Source organism: Zonotrichia leucophrys, chromosome 7, assembly GCF_028769735.1.
Source record: "Zonotrichia leucophrys gambelii isolate GWCS_2022_RI chromosome 7, RI_Zleu_2.0, whole genome shotgun sequence".
Classification (NCBI taxonomy): domain Eukaryota; kingdom Metazoa; phylum Chordata; class Aves; order Passeriformes; family Passerellidae; genus Zonotrichia; species Zonotrichia leucophrys.
In genome coordinates this window covers 30,323,335-30,341,111 of record NC_088177.1, presented here as the reverse complement: position 1 = coordinate 30,341,111, position 17,777 = coordinate 30,323,335, and the positions used below count along the sequence as shown (strand labels likewise).

Here is a 17,777-nt window from a genome sequence, read left to right as displayed (position 1 = left end):
GCCAGTAAGACATCCTCATCCCCTAGGGGCAACTAAGGTACATCTGCATCCTGCCATGCTTGCAGTTGGGATACCTAATGGTTCTGCAGACATGGGGTTTGAATTTTTTAAAGCTCTGGGACATAAACTAGGGCTGAACTCTGCGTGTGCAAACAGCATTATGACAGCTAAGTGCTGCAAAGAAGAGCCTAAGCTCTCTTTGGCACTGTGGCAGAAGGCAAAGTCCATGAGATCTTGCTCTCCCATCCCATGGCCACGCTGCTCCCATCAGCAGCTCCCACTGCCCAGCAGTGTCCCCTGTCTTGGGGTAGGGGATATTTCCATGTGGACACTTTGGCCGACCACCTTGTGAGCCCTAACCTTTCTCCAGGTGCTTGCTGGGCAGGGGTGGGTCAGCCCAGGCCCCCTCTGCACTTTCCTCACGCTGGATGTTGAAGTTCTCGTAGGAGTCCCACCGGATGAGTGGGTCAGACGTGTTGTAGTCCACAGAAACACTGGGCCCGTTCTCCAGGTGCTCCATGCCTGGAAAGAGGCAGGATGGTCAGGCAGGATGACAACAGAACCAACAAGGATGGGATGAGGGAATAGGTGGAGAAAAGTGCATGCAAGGAAAAAAGTGCAGGAGCCATAGGGCAAGGCAGGAGGCTCCTGTAGGAAAGGCAACACCAGGAGATGGATGAGCACAAGATGTACACTGAGACTCACAAACAAGGTGTACAAGACTGCCTGGGGCTTTTGGGACTGCCTAGAGACCAGCACACAGACTGGCAGTGAGTGTGCATGGGTCTGGGCTTTCTGAGCAAGGGAGCCCTTCATTCCCAAACATTCCTTCCATCTCTCCTGGGCCACCAAAGGCTTTGGAGAGCAGCCTCCTGAGGAAGAGAGCGAGAGAGATAGGGCATCTACAGGTGCTTCTAGATCAGCCTAACTCCCTGGATGCCTCACCCTACCCTGGTGACAAAGGGACTGCAATGGGGCAGGTGGAAGTCACAAGGGAGGGCGCAGGGGATACAGCTGAGGAGAAGGAAAGGAGACAGCATCCACCCCCAAACCCCCATGGCACTGAGCCAGCCATACCTTGGATCTTCTCAGGACCATAGGAGAACACAAACTCCACCTTCCCATACTCAGGGAAGCGGTCATCTAGCAAGGAGAGAGCAGAATAAAGAGACAAATTATTTCCATCCATAACTCCACTAGCAGTCAGCCACCCCAAACACGCCTGCTTGAGGACCAGCTTGAGGCTGGGAGCTGCTAGGGGATAACCCTGCATGGGGAAGTGTGCATCTTAACCCCAGAACAACCCGAGGCAGCCCCTCTGCAGCAGTGATGTTTTTGGCACTGAAAGGGATGATGGTGCCATCACTTCCCAAGCAGCCACCACACCCTGCAGATGGAGCAGGGGTGCCCTGTTTTGGCGGGGGTCGATCTGGGATGGGTGCCCAGAAGTCCCCATGATGATACCACAGTTCCAGGGGCAGGAACTGAGGGAGTTTGGAGCAGGGAAGTGCCAGGGCAGTTACCTCTGAAGGCCTCATCCAGGTCCTCCTTGCCAAAGACGACGTCAAGATCATGCACAGCACACGTGTGGAACTGCACACGGAAAATCACGTCACGGGTAGGGCTGCGAAACTTCTTGTGGTAGCACTTCAGCTGCAGAGGGAAACAGGGATGGGCCATCAGGATGAGCCCCCAGATCTGGGCAAGGGGGAATCTGGGGGTTCTGAGGTAAGGCAAGCATGCAACCCCTGTCTGCTTCCTACATTAGGAGCTGAGCTGAGGATCCTTACCAAGATATCGCCCTTGAGCAGCAAGCCAGGCTCAATGGTGATGCAGATGCCCGTCTGGCTGTCTCCTTGCACATTGCTGCAGAGAGGAACAGCAGGAGGATGTGAGCTGAGGTGCAGAGACCCCCCAGAAAACTCCTAGCACCACCTCAACCAGCCCCTCCCAAATCCAGGCAGAAAAGGTGCAAAGCACAGAGCTTGCCCTCGCTGTGACTGAGGGGGGTCCCATCCACCACCTCAAGGGACACCCATTCTCAGTGGAAGGAGGACGGGAAGGGGAAACTGAGGCACAGCTCAGCAAGGGTGCAAAAACTGCTGGGTGGGAGGGCTTGCCCAGGTTCCAAGTGTTGAGGCTGGGCTATCAGCCATCCACCTGGCTCCCATGGCTCAACTGGGGCTTAGGACACAGAGGGAGAAATCTCTGGTTAGACTCTTCTCCCTGCCTCAGTTTCCCTGCGGGAAGCCCTCCCCTCCTGGTGCATGGCCGACAGGCTGCCGACGGGCGGTGGCGTCAGCAGCGAGGAACAAGGGAAGAAAGGAGTAGGATTTCACAGGCAAGATAAACCTGGAGTTTATTACAGGCATCCCATAAACAGTCTATTAAAAGCTGAAAGGCAAGGCTGGGATGGCAGTAAATCTCAGCTAACGGGGACCCATGGCTGTATAGACGTGAGATCCTGGTCCTGGGGGTTGAGATGGGAATATCCCAGAGGTGAGGTGCTCTGGTCCCTCCAGGGAGACCAGGAGCCAGGGGTCCCACCCAGACTGGCATGTGGTGCTGGCGGAGTCTTGGAGGCTGGAGAAATCAACTCCTGCTTTCCTTCTGCCAGTGCCCAGTCCCAGGATCAGCATCAGAAAAAAATTGTGGGGAGATTAAAACAAGGGGAAAATCTTTTTTTTTGGAGAAAGAAAGCATATTAGCTCAGCTGCTCAGAGCATGGTGCTAATTACACCAAGGTTGTGGGTTCAATCCCCATATGGGCCTTTTACTTAAGAGTTTGACTCAACGATCCTTGTGGGCCCCTTCCAACTAAGAACACTCTGTGATCTGCGAGGACTAATCCAGGCAGGAAGAGCAGTTCTGTAAGCAGGGAGAGAAGAAATGCCTTCATCTCCCAGGGTGCCTTCATCTCCCAGACGTCTCCATCCCTTTCCCCCCTCCCTCCAGGGACACCCAGCCCCAGGCTCTGGCAGCCCCAGGCTCCCTCTGCTGATACACGCAGTCACTACAGCCCTCTCAGCACAAGGGTCCAGTTTGGACCCAGTTAACACCTCCAAAAAAAAGGAAGCTCGTTTTTTAACTTGTCCCCCAAATGGACTAAGCATAGAGCACAAGAGCACAGGGGATTTGCCCTTGATCCGCTCCATCCTCCCCCGCTTGCCATGCCCCCCACGCTGGGCAGGAGGAAAGCCCCATGGAGAGGAGATAGTTACTAGATCCCCGAGGTGTAGACGGGCTGCATGGCCTGGTAGATTTTCAGGAAGGGCCGACAACCTGGAAGACATCAAGGCGGGGAGAAAAGGCACACTGCTGTTAGCCGGCTGGGCGGAGGGGCCAGGGGAGGGATTAGTCACGGGGGAGAAATCCAAACAGGGAGGGAGCCAAAGCAAACAGCCGCTCCCTGCCCCAGCCAGCCCGCACCGACCAAGGGCAACATCTGCAATGGGCAGAAAGGATGCTGTGGATGAGCTGAGAAAGGGCAAAGCCCTCACAGTTTGGGTCCTGCAGGACCTTGGGCAACTGCTGGGCTGGGGATAGGGGTGGGATGATGATCTGGGTGAGGTATCAGCACCAGATGGAGTACTGCATCCCAATCCCCAGTCTGGGACCAACCTTGGAAAAGCTGTCAGAAAAACATTGTCACCCCACAGCTCATGTTAATGCCCAGCATCAGGAGGACATCCTCTAAAGGCATCTCTGCCAGAAAGGGGTAGCACGCTGCTATTATGAGTGAACAGTCTCTGGGAGGAAAAAGGAAATTCAAATTGCCAAGGAAATGGTGGAAAATATCCCCCAAGGAGGACAAGGCTGGCCAGGCAGTGTGGGATGGTGGTGTGGGAGCAGGCAGGCTGGGGAAGCAGCTGGGGACACCTACCGCCTTTCGACTCGAAGTTGGGGATGCCATGCATGATGACGTGGTGGAGGAACAGGGGCTTGTTGTTCATCTTGATGCTGCCAGAGAGGAGCCCACTGAAGTAATGGATGTACCTGGAGGGCAGACAGGCAGCTCAGGGGAGAACCCACAGAGGAATAACCACCTTGGAGCCCTGCATCACACCACCCTATGGGGAAAATCCCAGTGTGCCAGGACCCACCTCTTCTGGGATGGCTGTCCCACGGGCACCACCTTGTCCTCATAGAAACGTTTCATGGCAAACCTGTCCAGAGCCTGGTCAGCACTGTGGGCATGAAAGGGCAGATGTGGCTGAAGGAAAAAATTGGCACCAGCACCCCAGCACCACTGGGAGGGAGGTCACCAGTGAGCCCCAGGGCCACCCCAGGACCTCATGCCTCTCTCACCTGGCTGAGATGTTGCTGTAGTGCATGTAGGCAGCCACCACCACCCCCAGCCGGCCACGGTTCCCCTGCAGGCACACAGGACAAGGGGTGTCATGGGGGCAGCAGGGCCTGTGAGCACCCAGGCACAGACATCCCACAGAGGCACACACTGATCCCTCCAAGCATACACCAGCCCACAGATGCCCCAACCCTTATTAGACACACACCAATCCACACGTATGTGCTGACACCAACTCACACCCCAAACCACAAACCACCACACTCTCCACATCTCTCAGCCTCTGAGGCTGCTCAGCCCAATCCCTGCAGCCCCACAGAGCCCCAGTGCCCCACTGCTGTGCCCCATGACAGGTCCTGCTGACCTTGTTGTGCAGCACCACCACATTGTGTGCTGCTGTGTTGAGCCACGTGTCCATGGCTTTGCAAATGCTGCAGATCTTCTCCAGCGCAGGGGTGTGCATGTCAGGCCATCCAAAATCCAGCACCTGAACAGGGGAACAACCTGGGGTCACAGGCACGCCCACGTGGAGTTCCCAGCCTGCCAGTGGGCAAAGCCTGTACACAGGGTAGGCATTACTGTGCTGCTCTGACATGCACCCTCCCATCCCCAACCCTACACCCCACTGCCCAGGGAGGCCACCGTGATCCCAAACCTCAGGCCCCTCACTCCAGGTTACTTGGCTCAGCTCCTGAGGACTCCCCCACTACCAGAGGGATGAGGACAATGCCTTAGGGAGGTCTCCAGGAGATTCCAAACAGTCAGTTTTGGGCTGAGAAGGGGGGCTGGGAGGGTAATGGGAGCCAAGCTGAACTACCACAAACACAGTGTGAAGTCTCAGTGCTTTTCCCAGGGTTTTTCCCAGCTGGACAGAATAGAAAAGATGGCTGTTTCTCCCCTAAACATCTTGTAGCAGGGAGCTGGTCCTGCAGACAGGCCTGCCCTGAGGCCCCTAAGACCTCCCTGCTTCTCACAGCTGTGACCCACCTTGGGGTGAAGTTTGTTGATATCACGTCTCCGCTCAGAGAGGTTGAAAAGCTTGAGGGAAGATGGAAAACAGAGTGAGAGGACATCTTCCTTGCTGCCACCTCACCCCAAAGCCTTCCCAAATCCTGCTGTGAGAGGCTTCCCCAGACACATTGCCCTGAGTAACATTTTGTCACACGGCAACACAATGATCAAAAACACCCAGGAGGTCTGAAAGGGACGGGTAATCTTCCATGAAGAAAAAAATCTATCCAGCACAGTGCAAAGACCCTCCCTCAACAGAGCCCAGATGGAGACAAGGATGCAGTATCCATTCCCTGCAAGTGCCCATCCCCAGCAGCTGAGCACCCCAGCCCCTCCAGCAGCCTGGCAGGGACCTGGCTGTGCCCCTCACCACGTAGTTGTTGCCATGCTTGGACTTGAGCATGTGGGCCACTTCACGGAGGTTGCTGGCGTAGCTCTGCTCCTCGGCTGCGCTGGGGTAGGAGACAGCGATGATGCGCTCCGTGATGTACACCAGGTCCAGCTCACAGCTGCTCTCCATGGCTGCAGTCAGGCTCATGCTTCTGGGAAAGGGAGGGGACCACTGTCAAGGCACAGGGAAGGGACACAGGGACACTTCCCCACCCTGCCAGACAGGCTGGGACACATGGGGACACAGCTGCCTGCAGCCTGTCCCCTGCTCCCAGTCCTCTTGGGGACCCAAGTTGGGGATGGTGGGTCACAACTCCTGTGTATTCTTCACTGGAGCACCTCCCAGGTATAGCACCTCTGGAGAAGCAGGTCTCAGTGGAAGGGAGCTTCAGGCAGAGCAGAGACAGTCATCAGAAGGGGAAACTGAGGCAAGTACCTGGATGTTTTGCAGCGTGACTGCCCACTCCTGGGGGATTTTGTGGCATCCTAAAGAGCCAGAGAGGAAAAGCAAGTTATTGCCATGACCCAGCCACAGCCAACACAGGGCTCTTTCTAGACCTGGGTGTGATGGTGCTGCCAAAGCATCCCATCTCCACCACACTGCACTGAGCATCTTAACATTCCCAAAATATCACTGTCTCCAAATCTCACCAAATAGCAGAAGCAGCTTGACACATCTCACATGCAAAACCCAACTCTCACAACCCCAGTGCTGCTGGGACCAGCTACCATGCGCACTGTGGGGCCGGTGCTTTGCCAAAGGGTCCCAGAGGACCTTTCTGGAGGATGCTGAGCAGGTGGGCACAGTCTCAGGCATGTCACAAGTCCCTCTTGTGTCCATCAGGCTGCAGGCACACCTGGTGGGACAGAGCTGCTTTGGCCCTGCCTGCAGCAGGGGCAGGTTCGCTGCCCAAGCGGCCTCGAGGAGCCAGCCAGGCACGACAGTTTGCTTTGGCCCCAGCTCCACCAAGCCAAACGCCTGGAGGAAATGTTTGAGCTCTTGGAGCAGGAAACTTCTATTTATGCATGTTCTCCGGCCTCGAAAATTTCATCTGCAGCCGGCTTGTTCTGTGACTTTGTGACCTCAGCCGAAAAACAAAGCAGGGTTTCCAAAAAAAGCCGCTGAGGAAAAACACACTCGCACCTCATTAGTTTTAGTATCTCCAGCTAATAAGCAGAAGTCATTTAAAGACTCATCTCACGCAGGCAACACGCCTGGAAGGATCAGGAATAAGAGATACATCCTTCAGCTGATTTCTGGGATGCCTCATTGGTTCCCAGAGCTGCAAGACTGCTGCTACTCTCCTCAGGGCTGCAGCATCCCACAACCAGCACACCAAAGGGCACAGCACGAGGTGGGAGAGCAGTTTCCCTGGCATCCTTCACCTGCCACCTCCTGCCCACCCAGCACAGTCCCAGAGCTGCTCCCATGGACAGCCAGCGTCACCCTCCACTAGCCTTGCATGCCCCTCTCAAGGTCAGGTTATCCTGCAGAGCAGAGCCAGGCTCAGCAGCCCTGGGGCCTGGGGACAATGTCACCCCTCCCAGCCAAAGCAGTTCCAGAAGGCAGCAGCTTTGCCTCAGTGCTCAGAGGTGCTTGAACAGCAGTGACAATTCCCTCTCCAGTATTTCCTCAGGGTGTCTCAAATTGCCTGCTCACCCCAGGAAATCCCCAACATTGCTGAGGGCAAATAAGGAGTTAAAGTACAGCAAAAAGAGAGGTAAAACCTTTCCTGGGAGAGCCAAGGTGTGTGGAACAAGCCTGAACCTGAATATGGGCTAATCCCTGCATCACCCACCAGTGATCAGGATGGGATCCCCACCATGGCTTGTGCAGTGCCTCAAACATCCATAACAGAGATCTCTGGGGTCCCACACCCCCCAGCCAGGGGAGCCCCCTCAGTCAATGTCACCCCATCCCACTGCAGCAGCTTCCCAAAACCACAGCCTTTTCCAACAGACATGGGGAAACCAGGAATCACCCCCAGCTCCCACATGGGTAAACTGAGGCACAGGAGGGCAAGCAAGGTGGGGACACCAGAGTCCCTGTCCCTCCCCATACCTGGACAGCAGTGAGCCCCTTGCTAATCCATTTCCACGCCATGGCAGGTCCACTCCTGGCACCCTCCAGAGCCGGGAGAGCGGGTGCCCACAGCCAGGGCCCTGCAGTGTCCCCTGTCCCAGCGAGAGCCCCCGAGCTGTGCCCTGCTGCCCGGGCTCTGCCATGCTCCCCACCCCCAGCCGCAGCCGCGCTGCGTCCCTGCCGCCAGCCCTGCACGAGGAAGAGTCAGCCTGCAATCAGCTGATAGGAGCTGTGCTCCTGTTATTAAACACTCCTGCCTGCCACTGGGCTGGCAGACCTTGCCAACGTCCCCTGTGGAGAGAGACTCCAGCCAAACCAGTATAACCCAGCCCAGCCCAGCACAGGACGGGCTGGTCCCAGTCCTGTTGAGTTGAAGATCCCTCTGCCAACCCCATCAAGAATGTGCCTTCCAGTCCCAAGCTAGCCTGGCATGTCCCCAAGCTCCTGCAGCACCCAAAACCTGCGGGTCCCTTCTGCTTGGAAAGGGTGAAGAAAGGCACAAGAAAGGCTTCAGAAATATCAAGAAACTTCCCTGAAAGACAGCAAAGCCAGCAAAGACAGCAAAGCCAGCAAAGACAGCAAAGCCAGCAAAGGAGGCTTCTTACTGGATTTTCCTGAGGATGTTTCCAGCCCTAAGAAAGAGTGTGTCCTGGACAACCAAAGGGATTAGGCAAAGCCAGGTCTCAGGTGAGGAAGGCTTTCATCTTCTTCCTCATGGGAACCATCATGCCTCCATCCCTTGGGTCCCAGCCCCAACACTCAGGGAGGCCAGCAAGCTGGCTGCAGGCGGGGGGGAAGCTGTCCTCATTGACTTTGGCAGTGCATTTGTCTACACTGTCTTAGCAATTTCATGTCCACAGATTAAATAACAGATCCCCAGCTCCACGACAGGAAAGTCAGCTTTGCAGTGAAAGCCTCAGCCCCCAGTATGCTGGGCTCCACCACCGCCTCTGTCACCAACCCTGGGCATCTCACCTGGCCTTTGGCATGGCTACCATCACCTTGGCTGCCTGGGAGAGAGGACTTCAGGGTCCCAGGTACACTGGGAAACTACAGGAGCATCCCAGGCTGAGGGATTTTGGCTGCAGGGAGTGTTTGCAGCAATGGGACAGGTACAAGTGACCCCAAGAGGTCTTAAGGCAGTGGTCAGCCTCCATGACTGGTTGCACTTACCAGGACTTCTACCTGCTTGGTGATGCTCTCCCCCAGGGATGGCTGCAGACAGGAGCAAAGAGAAGGTGAGAAAAAGGCAAGCAAGAGAGAAGAGATTGAGAGAGACACACACACACATACAGAGCAGGGCCAGGGTCAAAAGCTCCCCCTGGCTATTTCTGGTGCTTCCTAGGAAATGCACCGCAGTTCCGTTCCCTTCCCTGCCTGCCAACATGTCTTCTCTTCCTAAAGGCTGGGAATCCCCCAAAACCCAAGTGCAGAGCTGGAATACTCAAGTACCAAGGATGCTGCCATCCTGCGTCTCAGCCATCACCACTGGCACTGACCACTGTTGCCAATGGGAAGCATTTGGAGAACCCTGAGCTTGTTCCATGATGGGCATCTGGTGCCCCCCACATCTCTGGGATTCCAGATGGATTCTCCATGGTCAGACCCTACAGCTGGGAAGTAAACAAGAGGGCAAGCCCAGTGCAATCCCACACCCAGCCTGGCAACTGGCCCCCAAGATAAGCCTGATCCCACCCGGCCAGTGAAGGACCCCAGTGGGAGCAGAGCCAGGGTCTGAGATGCTCAAAACAGGGGGAAATTTGGTAACATGCTACTGGAGAGAGCTCTGAAAGGAGGCTGAGCACAGGAATTAACTTCCTGGGGTGGGGGGAAAGTGTCTGGACCCCAAAAATAGGAAGCAGGAGACAGATATCTCAGTCTGGGAATGGTGGTTGTGGTGCCTGGGGGTGGCACAGCAAGAGGACCCAGCTGAGCAGGTCCCCAGATGGGAGTCTTGGGACCAGGAGGTTGGAGGTCACCCTCAAACCAGGCTGCTGTACTCTTGGCAGCAGGGCCAGAGCAGACATTTCCATCCATGAGGCAGGGCAAACCCTTTCAACTTCCTCCCAAAGCCACAGTAACGGTCCCAGCTCGAAGGCAACATATTTTTGCTGTCGATAAGTGCCCAAGGAGGTTGGCAGGGGTGAGGGGTGCAGGCAGAGATTAAACCCAGGGCAGATAACCACCATGAGGCCCCAGAGCAGGCAGCATGCTCCGCTCCTACCCCATGCCCTGCTCACTTGGGCTCTCACACTGCTCTCAGAGCCTGCAGGTGGTCATCCCCTACACTCACTTTGCAGGTGAGACCCCTGCCTAGCCCAGGGCCCCGTGTGAGGCACGGATACTGCGGCACTGCCAGGCTGCTGAGCCTGAGCTGAAACCCTGCCAGGGCCTCCTCTCCCCGCACCTGCCCCAGCAAGCCTTGGCACACGTCTGGAGCAAAAAGGAAGGGCTGCTGCAGTGGCCCCAGGCTATGCCAGTCTCCCTGCTGCCACGTGCCTGCTCTGCCTGCTGCCACAGCACCACCAGGCTGGGGACGGGGCAGGGGAGCTGCTCTGCTGCAAGATGCTGCCTGGTAGCACCATCATGTCATGCTTCCCAAACCTCTTACTGGGCATGGCCCTGCTCCAGGTGACATCCCAGTGCCCTGGTGCCCCCAGAGCCCAGCCATGGCCTGCAGCAGTGTGGCAAAGGGCTGTGGCTGTCCGCCCAGTACCCCCCACCTGCCTTCCCCAGGACAGGGTGAACGGAGATGATGCATCCAGCTGTTCTCCTCGTGTCCAGAGAGGACAGGGTGGGAACAGCCTGTGTCGCCTTGGCCCCAGCAGATTACTAAAGGCCCCTAGGACAGACAATAGTAGAGGGTGACAATAACAAGAGCTCAAATGCATGGCCTTGGGCGCCCCGAGCCAAAGGCACATCTGGTACAGCCATCTCCGGGTGTGCAAGAAACCGCCCCAGCTCTGGCCAGGGGACCCCAGAGCCCTGGATGGTCACGTCCTATCTGCCTGTCCCTCTCAGCAACCCTGCAGACCTCTCTTCCCTGAAAGCTCCAGCTCCAGGAGTCCTGTGATAGGCTGCTCCAGCTTTTGCTGCTCAGCTGTGGGATGCCCTTCAGCCAGCAATGGTGGGGGGCACAGCACCAAAATGGGAGTGCCCTTACCCCAAGCTCAGGACCAATGTGGTTTTGAGGGTGGAAGATTCACATCCTGAAGCCCCAGCTCAGAGAAAGCCCCATAGCCAGAGCAGGATGCTCCAGCATCCCCAGAGCCGTGGCTGTCACCCATGGCTCACAGCAGAGGTGTCACTTACCAGCTCATAGTTGACACTGGGGGAGCAGGGGGTCACAGCCTGCAAGGAAGCAGAAGAGAGCCAGGATTAGCCTCTGAACACCCTGTCCAACACAGGGCATGGGAAGAGGCTGGAATGCAGCATCTACCCCCCACCCATACACAGGGAATACAGCACTCAACCAAGGAAATGACAGGGGCATCCATGGCCTTGCCACTCCAGGCAGGAGCTAAGGCATCACCCCAAGTCAAGGCTGGGAGTGGGAGTGGGCCCAGGGCCAGGGCAGCTGTGCCATTCATCCTTGGCCAGGGAGCCAGGACAGCCCCAGCCCCAGCCCGGGTGGGCATGGAGAGCAGGGCATGGCACAGTGCAGGGCGGGTGCCTGGTGCCAAGAGCAGCTCCTGGAACAAACCCCAGCCCAGCCTCGTGAGCTCCTGCAGCCGCCAGCTGAACAGCCCAGCTATTGTTACCTTAATTACCAGCGGCAATTACTGACAATTAACCTTGGGTTTTGTGTGCACCCCAAGCAGCAGCATGCCAGGGTGGGAGAGGCAGCACCTCGTAGGTGCTGGGGCAGCGGGCACAGGCAATCCAGCTCTGTGTTGGCCCAGAGGTGCCAGCAGTAGTGGGAGAGTGTGATTTGGGGCATTTTGTCCTCTAAAAATCCCACCAGAAGCAGTGACCCCCAGTAAGCCATCCCCTGCCCCATCCCAGGATGGAGCCAAGACGGCAAACACCACTCAGGGGCTGGTCCCCTACCATGGCAGCATGGGGACCCACTGCACCCCACTCTGCCTCGCCTGCCCTGGGCCATAAACAGAAGGATTTGCCCCAAGCACCCCACTTGGAGCACCCCTATCCCATCCCATCCTGGTCCCCAGAGCACAATGCCCAGCGCCTGCTCCCCTCCCCGGCTGCCAGCCTGCTCCCATCCCATCTCACTGTTTTCTTCAGGGGTTCCTCCTCCTCCCGCTCCCTTCCCCTGCGCATTATTATTATGATTTTATTCTAATGCAGAAACGCTTCCATAAAAGGCCCTTTTCCCTGCCCCGCGGCGCTGGCCCCGCGCCAGCCTCCCTGGAATGTTCTCCGGCAGCGGCAGCGAGCCGCTCTGCGGACCGAGCCGGCGAGGGCTGTGCCGTACCGTGCCCCGCACGCTGCCGCCGTGCTCTTCCCCCGGGGATGCTCAACAAGCGCCCCTGACCCGTGCCCAGCCCCAGCTGCAGGGCCAGAGATGGGGGAAATGCACCGCTCCCCCACAATGGGACACACTGGTCCAGGTAGGGCCCATGCCCAGTCCTCCTCTGCTGTCGGCATGAGGAAGTTCGCAGGCTACAAATGCACCTCTGGCTGGAAAAGGGAAAAACTGGGGTGCCTGTGGTTGTATTTCCCTGCCCTTGAGGATTCTCTGATGTGTAATATGGGCTTGTGCTCACCCGACACCACTCTTCCCATTCACAGGAGCCAGCAGCTCAGGCTGTATGGTACTCTCGCATCCCAGAAAGGCAGTTTTACAAGGACTTCAGGAATGTAAAGCTGTTTTCCTCTCTCAAGTTTGGCTCAAACATGTCCCCAGTTCAAGAAGAAGAAGGAAGACGCTGTCCCAGACAATGGACCCCCCCTAGGGAAGTCCAGTTCCCGACCTAGAGGTGTAGGAGCACCCCTCCTGCCCCACGGTGAGAGGATCACTCTGTACAGCCCTGCAGCTACCCCCAGAACAGCCACCATCTCTGTCCTCAGCGATTCCTGCATCCCTCGCTGCAGACAGGGGTGGGAAAGGCAGGGGGACCCGCACACCCCTGGTCCAGGCTTCGCTTTGCCGCGGCAGACACAGCGGCCTTTCTTCTCCCCCTCACCGGTGTTTGCATTCCTGCCGGCTGGCCCCCGCCGCCGACCCCGCCGCCCGGCAGCCCTGCCCAGGAATGCGAGGAACGAGGCGCAGCAGGGCTGCCGCCCACCCCACCAGCCCCCCACGGCCCCCCACCCGCCCACCCGGCCCCCCAGGTCGCAGCCCCATCCCTCCCAGCAGCCACATCCCACGAGCTGCTGCCTTGAGACCCGAGTTTTGCCAAGCAGAAAAATCACTTTCCCAGTAAATGAGGCCCCGTGGCCAGGAGTGATAGGAGTCTCTGATGTCTCATAAAGGGTTGGGCACACCCTGCAGCCTTCCGCTGGAAAGCGATGATGGGCTCGCTCGCTCATCACCAGCTGTCACTATACCTAGAGAAACTCGATCCCCTTGACATGTTCAAGCCCAGAAATAAACACCTGGCTGGCAAACCCCTGACAGTCCCTGGCCACACCGCCATAGTGCAGAGTAGCTCATGAGGTCCCTCTTCCACCTAACCCCTCCAGCTGCAGCTCAGGGACTGACCTCTGCACCACAGATCACGACAGGACTTCAGCACCATTTCACAAGAACTGAGCGAGGCTGGAGGAATGCAGACATCCACCTCCTATCCAGGGATGAGACATCTCAGAGCCCTCTCCATGCTGCAACCCCTGCTCACACCTCCCTCCCTCAGCACCTCCTTCCTCTCCCTCTCCTCCCTCAGTATAACAACCCTTGCACCCATGGAAGTGCCCATAGCCACTCCCAGGTCCTGCTCCAGCAGAGCATCACCGTGGGTTGTAGCCCCAACCTGCAAGATGCCAGCAGGGCTGGGGGAACACAAACCTCCATGGCGGGGCGCTGCGATTCAGGAACGGGCTGGATCAGCGCAGCACCGGGGTGTCCCCGGCCGGGCAGCTGGAGCCGGGCGAGCACTGGCCCGCGGCCCACAGCACGGCCCGGCCGGCTGCCGGTGGGTGATCCAGGCCCATCTCTGACGCATATCCCTTCCTTTGGGTGGCGGTTTTTGTTTTTCCCTTCCCCAGGAGCTCCGATAAACATTCCGGAGCCGGACGATATCCGGGCTGGTGCTGACCCTTGCTATGCCAGGAGCAGCCGCAGCACCAGCCACCCTGGCCCTTACACAGACCCCTGCACACCAGCAATGCTTCCCATGGCCAGGCACTGAGGTGCTGGCAAGCCAGCCCAGCTGGTGTGATTGGAGCTGGAGACATGCTGTCAAAAGGGACACTGATATCCCAGACCCTCTCAAAGCAAGCCAGATTCACGGCCCCATTATTTAGAAAGAATGTGGACCCCAAGAGAGGGCATCAAGGCACCCTACTCCCTCCAGCCCTGTAAGTGGTTCCCCTGCCCAAGCCACCCTGTGGTCTGGAAATGCAGTTGTCAAAGAGGAATGTGACTCAGTGGCCACATTGGCGTCCCACAGGACAGTGCTTGGGCAGCATAAATGCCTGCTCAGCCCACGTGATCCCACCTCGTGGGGTTCCACATCACCCCATGAGGGACCACTTCCTCCCAAGCAAGTTCATCTCAGCTTTGCGCTGCTTACATCCTGCGCTGATTACAATGCTGGGCTGTGAATCACTTCCACACGCACCCCACGATTCTCTGCTCACCTCGAGACCCTGCCTAGAGTACAGGGGATCCCAGGGGCAGCCACAGGCCACAGCAACTTCCCCAGACATTCCCAGAGCCTTTCCCCTGTTTTCCAGCCCAGCCACAGCCACCAAGCCCTGCTGAGCTCTCTCTTAGCCACAGTGTGGGGCAGTGTGAGCAGCCATCAGGCACCTCACAGCAGAACACACTTTTAGGGGACAGGTTGGCACCACCAAATTGGGGATGTTGGGGAAGGATTTTCCCTCTCCAGCACCTCTGCTCCCCATTCCAGCTGCAGCATCCTTCTCCCCTGCAGGCATAAGGGACTGTGGTGTCTGTGCTCTGGTCACCCCCCTGCCCTGCACAGGGGTCAGGTACTCTCTGCCCACACCACGTGCTGGCTGCTCCTGCCCTCACATTTTTTGCAGCTCTGGCAAAACTCCTGTTTATGCAATATGTCCCCGGCAGGAGGACGGCATGTTTCCATGCACACCCGCTCCCCCCCTCTCCAGCTCCACCCTGCCCAGCACAGCCCCGGTGTGTGAGGCACAGGGCAGCCACACAGAACCCCGGCACAGGAGTCCCTGGGAGGAGGCAGCACCCCGTGCACCCCACAGCCCCCCTCTGCCCCCACCAGTGCCCAGGGGTGCTGCTTTTGGGACTTCTTCCATTGGGTGGGGGTGACTGGCAGATGCGCCGAAGGGCAGGGAGCGGCTTGGCCGGCGGCTCAGGGTGAGTCAGACTGCGCTGATGCTGGGGCACAGAGGTCCCACTGCTCCCAGGCTTCCCTACAAGCATCCCCAGCCCACCCTGCAGCTGGGTCAGGGACTGTCACTGTGCCATCCTCTCCATGCCTGGATGCCTGGACAGCGCCAATGCCAGGGCAGAGGCCATTCTCCAAAAGGTGCACCAGGCAAAGAGCCACTCACACAAGGATGTCCCCTGAACTGGGACAAACGCTGTCTCCTGTTTCTCCCCTGGTATGTTGATGAGGAGCCGCCCTGTGGCCCATCCCCGCCAGGAAGGCGGCAGCAGGACCAGGACAGAGGTTACCCAGTGCACACGGCCCTGCAAATCAGGGATGAAACGCCACAGGGGACACCAGCCATTCCACCCCACAATGGCCATGGGGGTCACCCCTGGCACCCATGACACCCTGGGACACACAGCACACTGGCACGGTAACAGCACACAGCAGCCCTTGGCTGGCCTGGCCAGCAGCCCTGGCACAGGAGTATGGGACAGGACAGGAAAAACAATGTACAGAGAAGCTTCAAGGGGTTGCAGTGGAGGCAGCTGCACCAAAATAGCCCTGGTTTCAACCCAAATAAGGGCAGGTCCCGGCTCCGGGGCGGTTTCAGCAATCAGCCTCAATGCTGCCAAGTGCAGATGAGGGGAAGGGAGAGAAGGTATCATCCCTGACCCTGCCTGGGGAGAGAAGGGTGTTTTTGGGGATCAGGAGGGGGGCAGAGACGCCTCCACATGACCAGGACAGGGACTGTCCCTACTTTGCTAGCAGGCGCTGGCTCGGCACAGGGCTGGCCACAGGCAGGGATGTGCTGTGCTCCAGTGCCTAAAAAGGCAACATCTGGAGGCAGCAGGTCTGGATCCAGCCCCACGGGCCAGCACGCGCCTGCCTGGCTCTGGCCCCACAGCCCCAGCCCTGCCCTGCTCTGCCCCCAGCACCACACACGTGTGCTGCCACCCCACTGCAGGGACACCCCTCAGCCCAGACCCATGGGGACCCACAATCAGCCTAAGGAAGAGCATGGGGTCACTGCCCCCACTCGGCACCACACTTGCCCCAGGAAAAGGACCAGGATCCCCCCAGCCCCTCACCAACTCCCCAGAACCAAACCAGACACCAGGGCTGGCCAGGGAGCAGCTTCTGCACCAGGGAACAGAGCCACACCAGGACTGGCTGGGACAGACTCTGCTGCAGGGGCTTTCACCAGGACTGGTCCATGAACAGGTTCTTATATTGGACTGGTCAATGCATGGATTCTCACATGAGATTGGGCAGCGACTGGATTCTCATCTGGGGCTGATCTGTGCATGGATTCTCACCTGAGATCAGTAAATGCAGGGATTCTCACAGAGGATTGGCCAGCACATGGATTCTTACACGGGATTAATCACTCGCCAGGCTGTCCCATAGGACTGGTCAAGCCCTGGATTCTGACAGGGGATTGGCCAGAGCACTGACTCTCGTGCAGGATTGGTCAGAGCAGCGATTCCCACACAGGACTGGCCAGCGCTCGGATTCTCACATGGAACTGATCAACAAATGGATTCCGACATGGAGCACGGGCACTCCTGTGGGACTGGTCAGCCTGGCAGCAGGCTGTGCCCCACCCTGAGCCCAGGGCGGGATCCTTCCCACACATCCACTCTGCTGGAGCATCAGGCAAGCCCCTTTCTGTGCACTCAGACCCCGCTGCACACTTTTGGCAGCCTCCCAGCATCAGGGGCATCTGCCAGTGCCCACCTCGAGGGGTGGTTTGGATAACAAAATAAGCCCTGGCTGCCGCAAGGGGTCTTAGCCCCCCAGTACTGAGCCCTACTTGTGAGAGCAGGAAAGGCCCAAGGCAAATGGAGACGAGTCTGTGCTGTATCCTCACCCTGCAGGTCAGAGCTGAAAACACTACAGGGGACCTGAAATGCTGAGCAGCACCTCCAAAACTGGTGTCCCCCCAGTCTGCAGTTTTGAGGAGATGACGGAATAGGAGGGAGAAGTGGAGACAAAGATACACTCTCCCTACCCAGGAGCTGTGCTGTGGGACTGCTTTCTCTCTTGTGTCCCATACCCCATCAGGGAAGCTCCAATGCTGATCATGGTCTGCTGGCACTGTGACCAGATACCCCGGGGACGGGCTCACAAGGCTAGGAACCAGACAGTGGCAAAGCAAGGAGGGTCACCCAGGGCATAAGCAAATGGACCCCCTGCAACTTGAGACCCCAAAAGGGCGCATGGGAGAGCACAGCTCCAAGGCCCAGCACCTTGCCCGTGGCCAGCAGGATCACTAAGAGGCTTCGTTAAGAGTGGGTGAGAGCTGGACAATAGTTTCCCACCGAAACACTTTCCCTGGGGGTGGTTCCAGACTCCAGACAGGACACACGTTGTCATCCCAGGGCCATCATGCAGTAGGGACAAGAGATGCCTGCTTGATTGCCCCCCAGAACGCCCAGACTCAAGTGCCATGAGCACCCAGGGGGTGCAGCCACTGTCATCCCAGTGTCCCTGC

The 17,777-nt window shown here is 57.9% G+C and overlaps 1 protein-coding gene across 12 annotated transcripts in view; it reads right to left on the bottom strand.

Annotated features, from left to right (window-relative positions):
- The window catches only part of TNS1 (tensin 1), a 68,922-nt gene that overhangs the window by 35,277 nt on the left and 15,868 nt on the right, over window positions 1-17,777 (bottom strand). For 8 of the 12 annotated variants that reach the window (XM_064718736.1, XM_064718737.1, XM_064718739.1 and 5 more), the window contains 14 exons: window positions 11,103-11,141; window positions 8,964-9,005; window positions 6,144-6,193; window positions 5,688-5,859; window positions 5,294-5,344; window positions 4,671-4,793; window positions 4,309-4,373; window positions 4,104-4,187; window positions 3,884-3,996; window positions 3,222-3,282; window positions 1,791-1,866; window positions 1,524-1,653; window positions 1,078-1,143; window positions 361-522 (listed from right to left, as the gene is read on the bottom strand). In XM_064718736.1, coding sequence (XP_064574806.1) covers window positions 361-522; window positions 1,078-1,143; window positions 1,524-1,653; window positions 1,791-1,866; window positions 3,222-3,282; window positions 3,884-3,996; window positions 4,104-4,187; window positions 4,309-4,373; window positions 4,671-4,793; window positions 5,294-5,344; window positions 5,688-5,859; window positions 6,144-6,193; window positions 8,964-9,005; window positions 11,103-11,141 — 1,234 coding nt within the window. Of the gene's footprint in view, window positions 1-360; window positions 523-1,077; window positions 1,144-1,523; window positions 1,654-1,790; window positions 1,867-3,221; window positions 3,283-3,883; window positions 3,997-4,103; window positions 4,188-4,308; window positions 4,374-4,670; window positions 4,794-5,293; window positions 5,345-5,687; window positions 5,860-6,143; window positions 6,194-8,963; window positions 9,006-11,102; window positions 11,142-13,758; window positions 13,827-17,777 lie in introns of those variants that run through there. The other 4 variants (XM_064718738.1, XM_064718745.1, XM_064718744.1 and 1 more) reach the window with 3 other exon arrangements.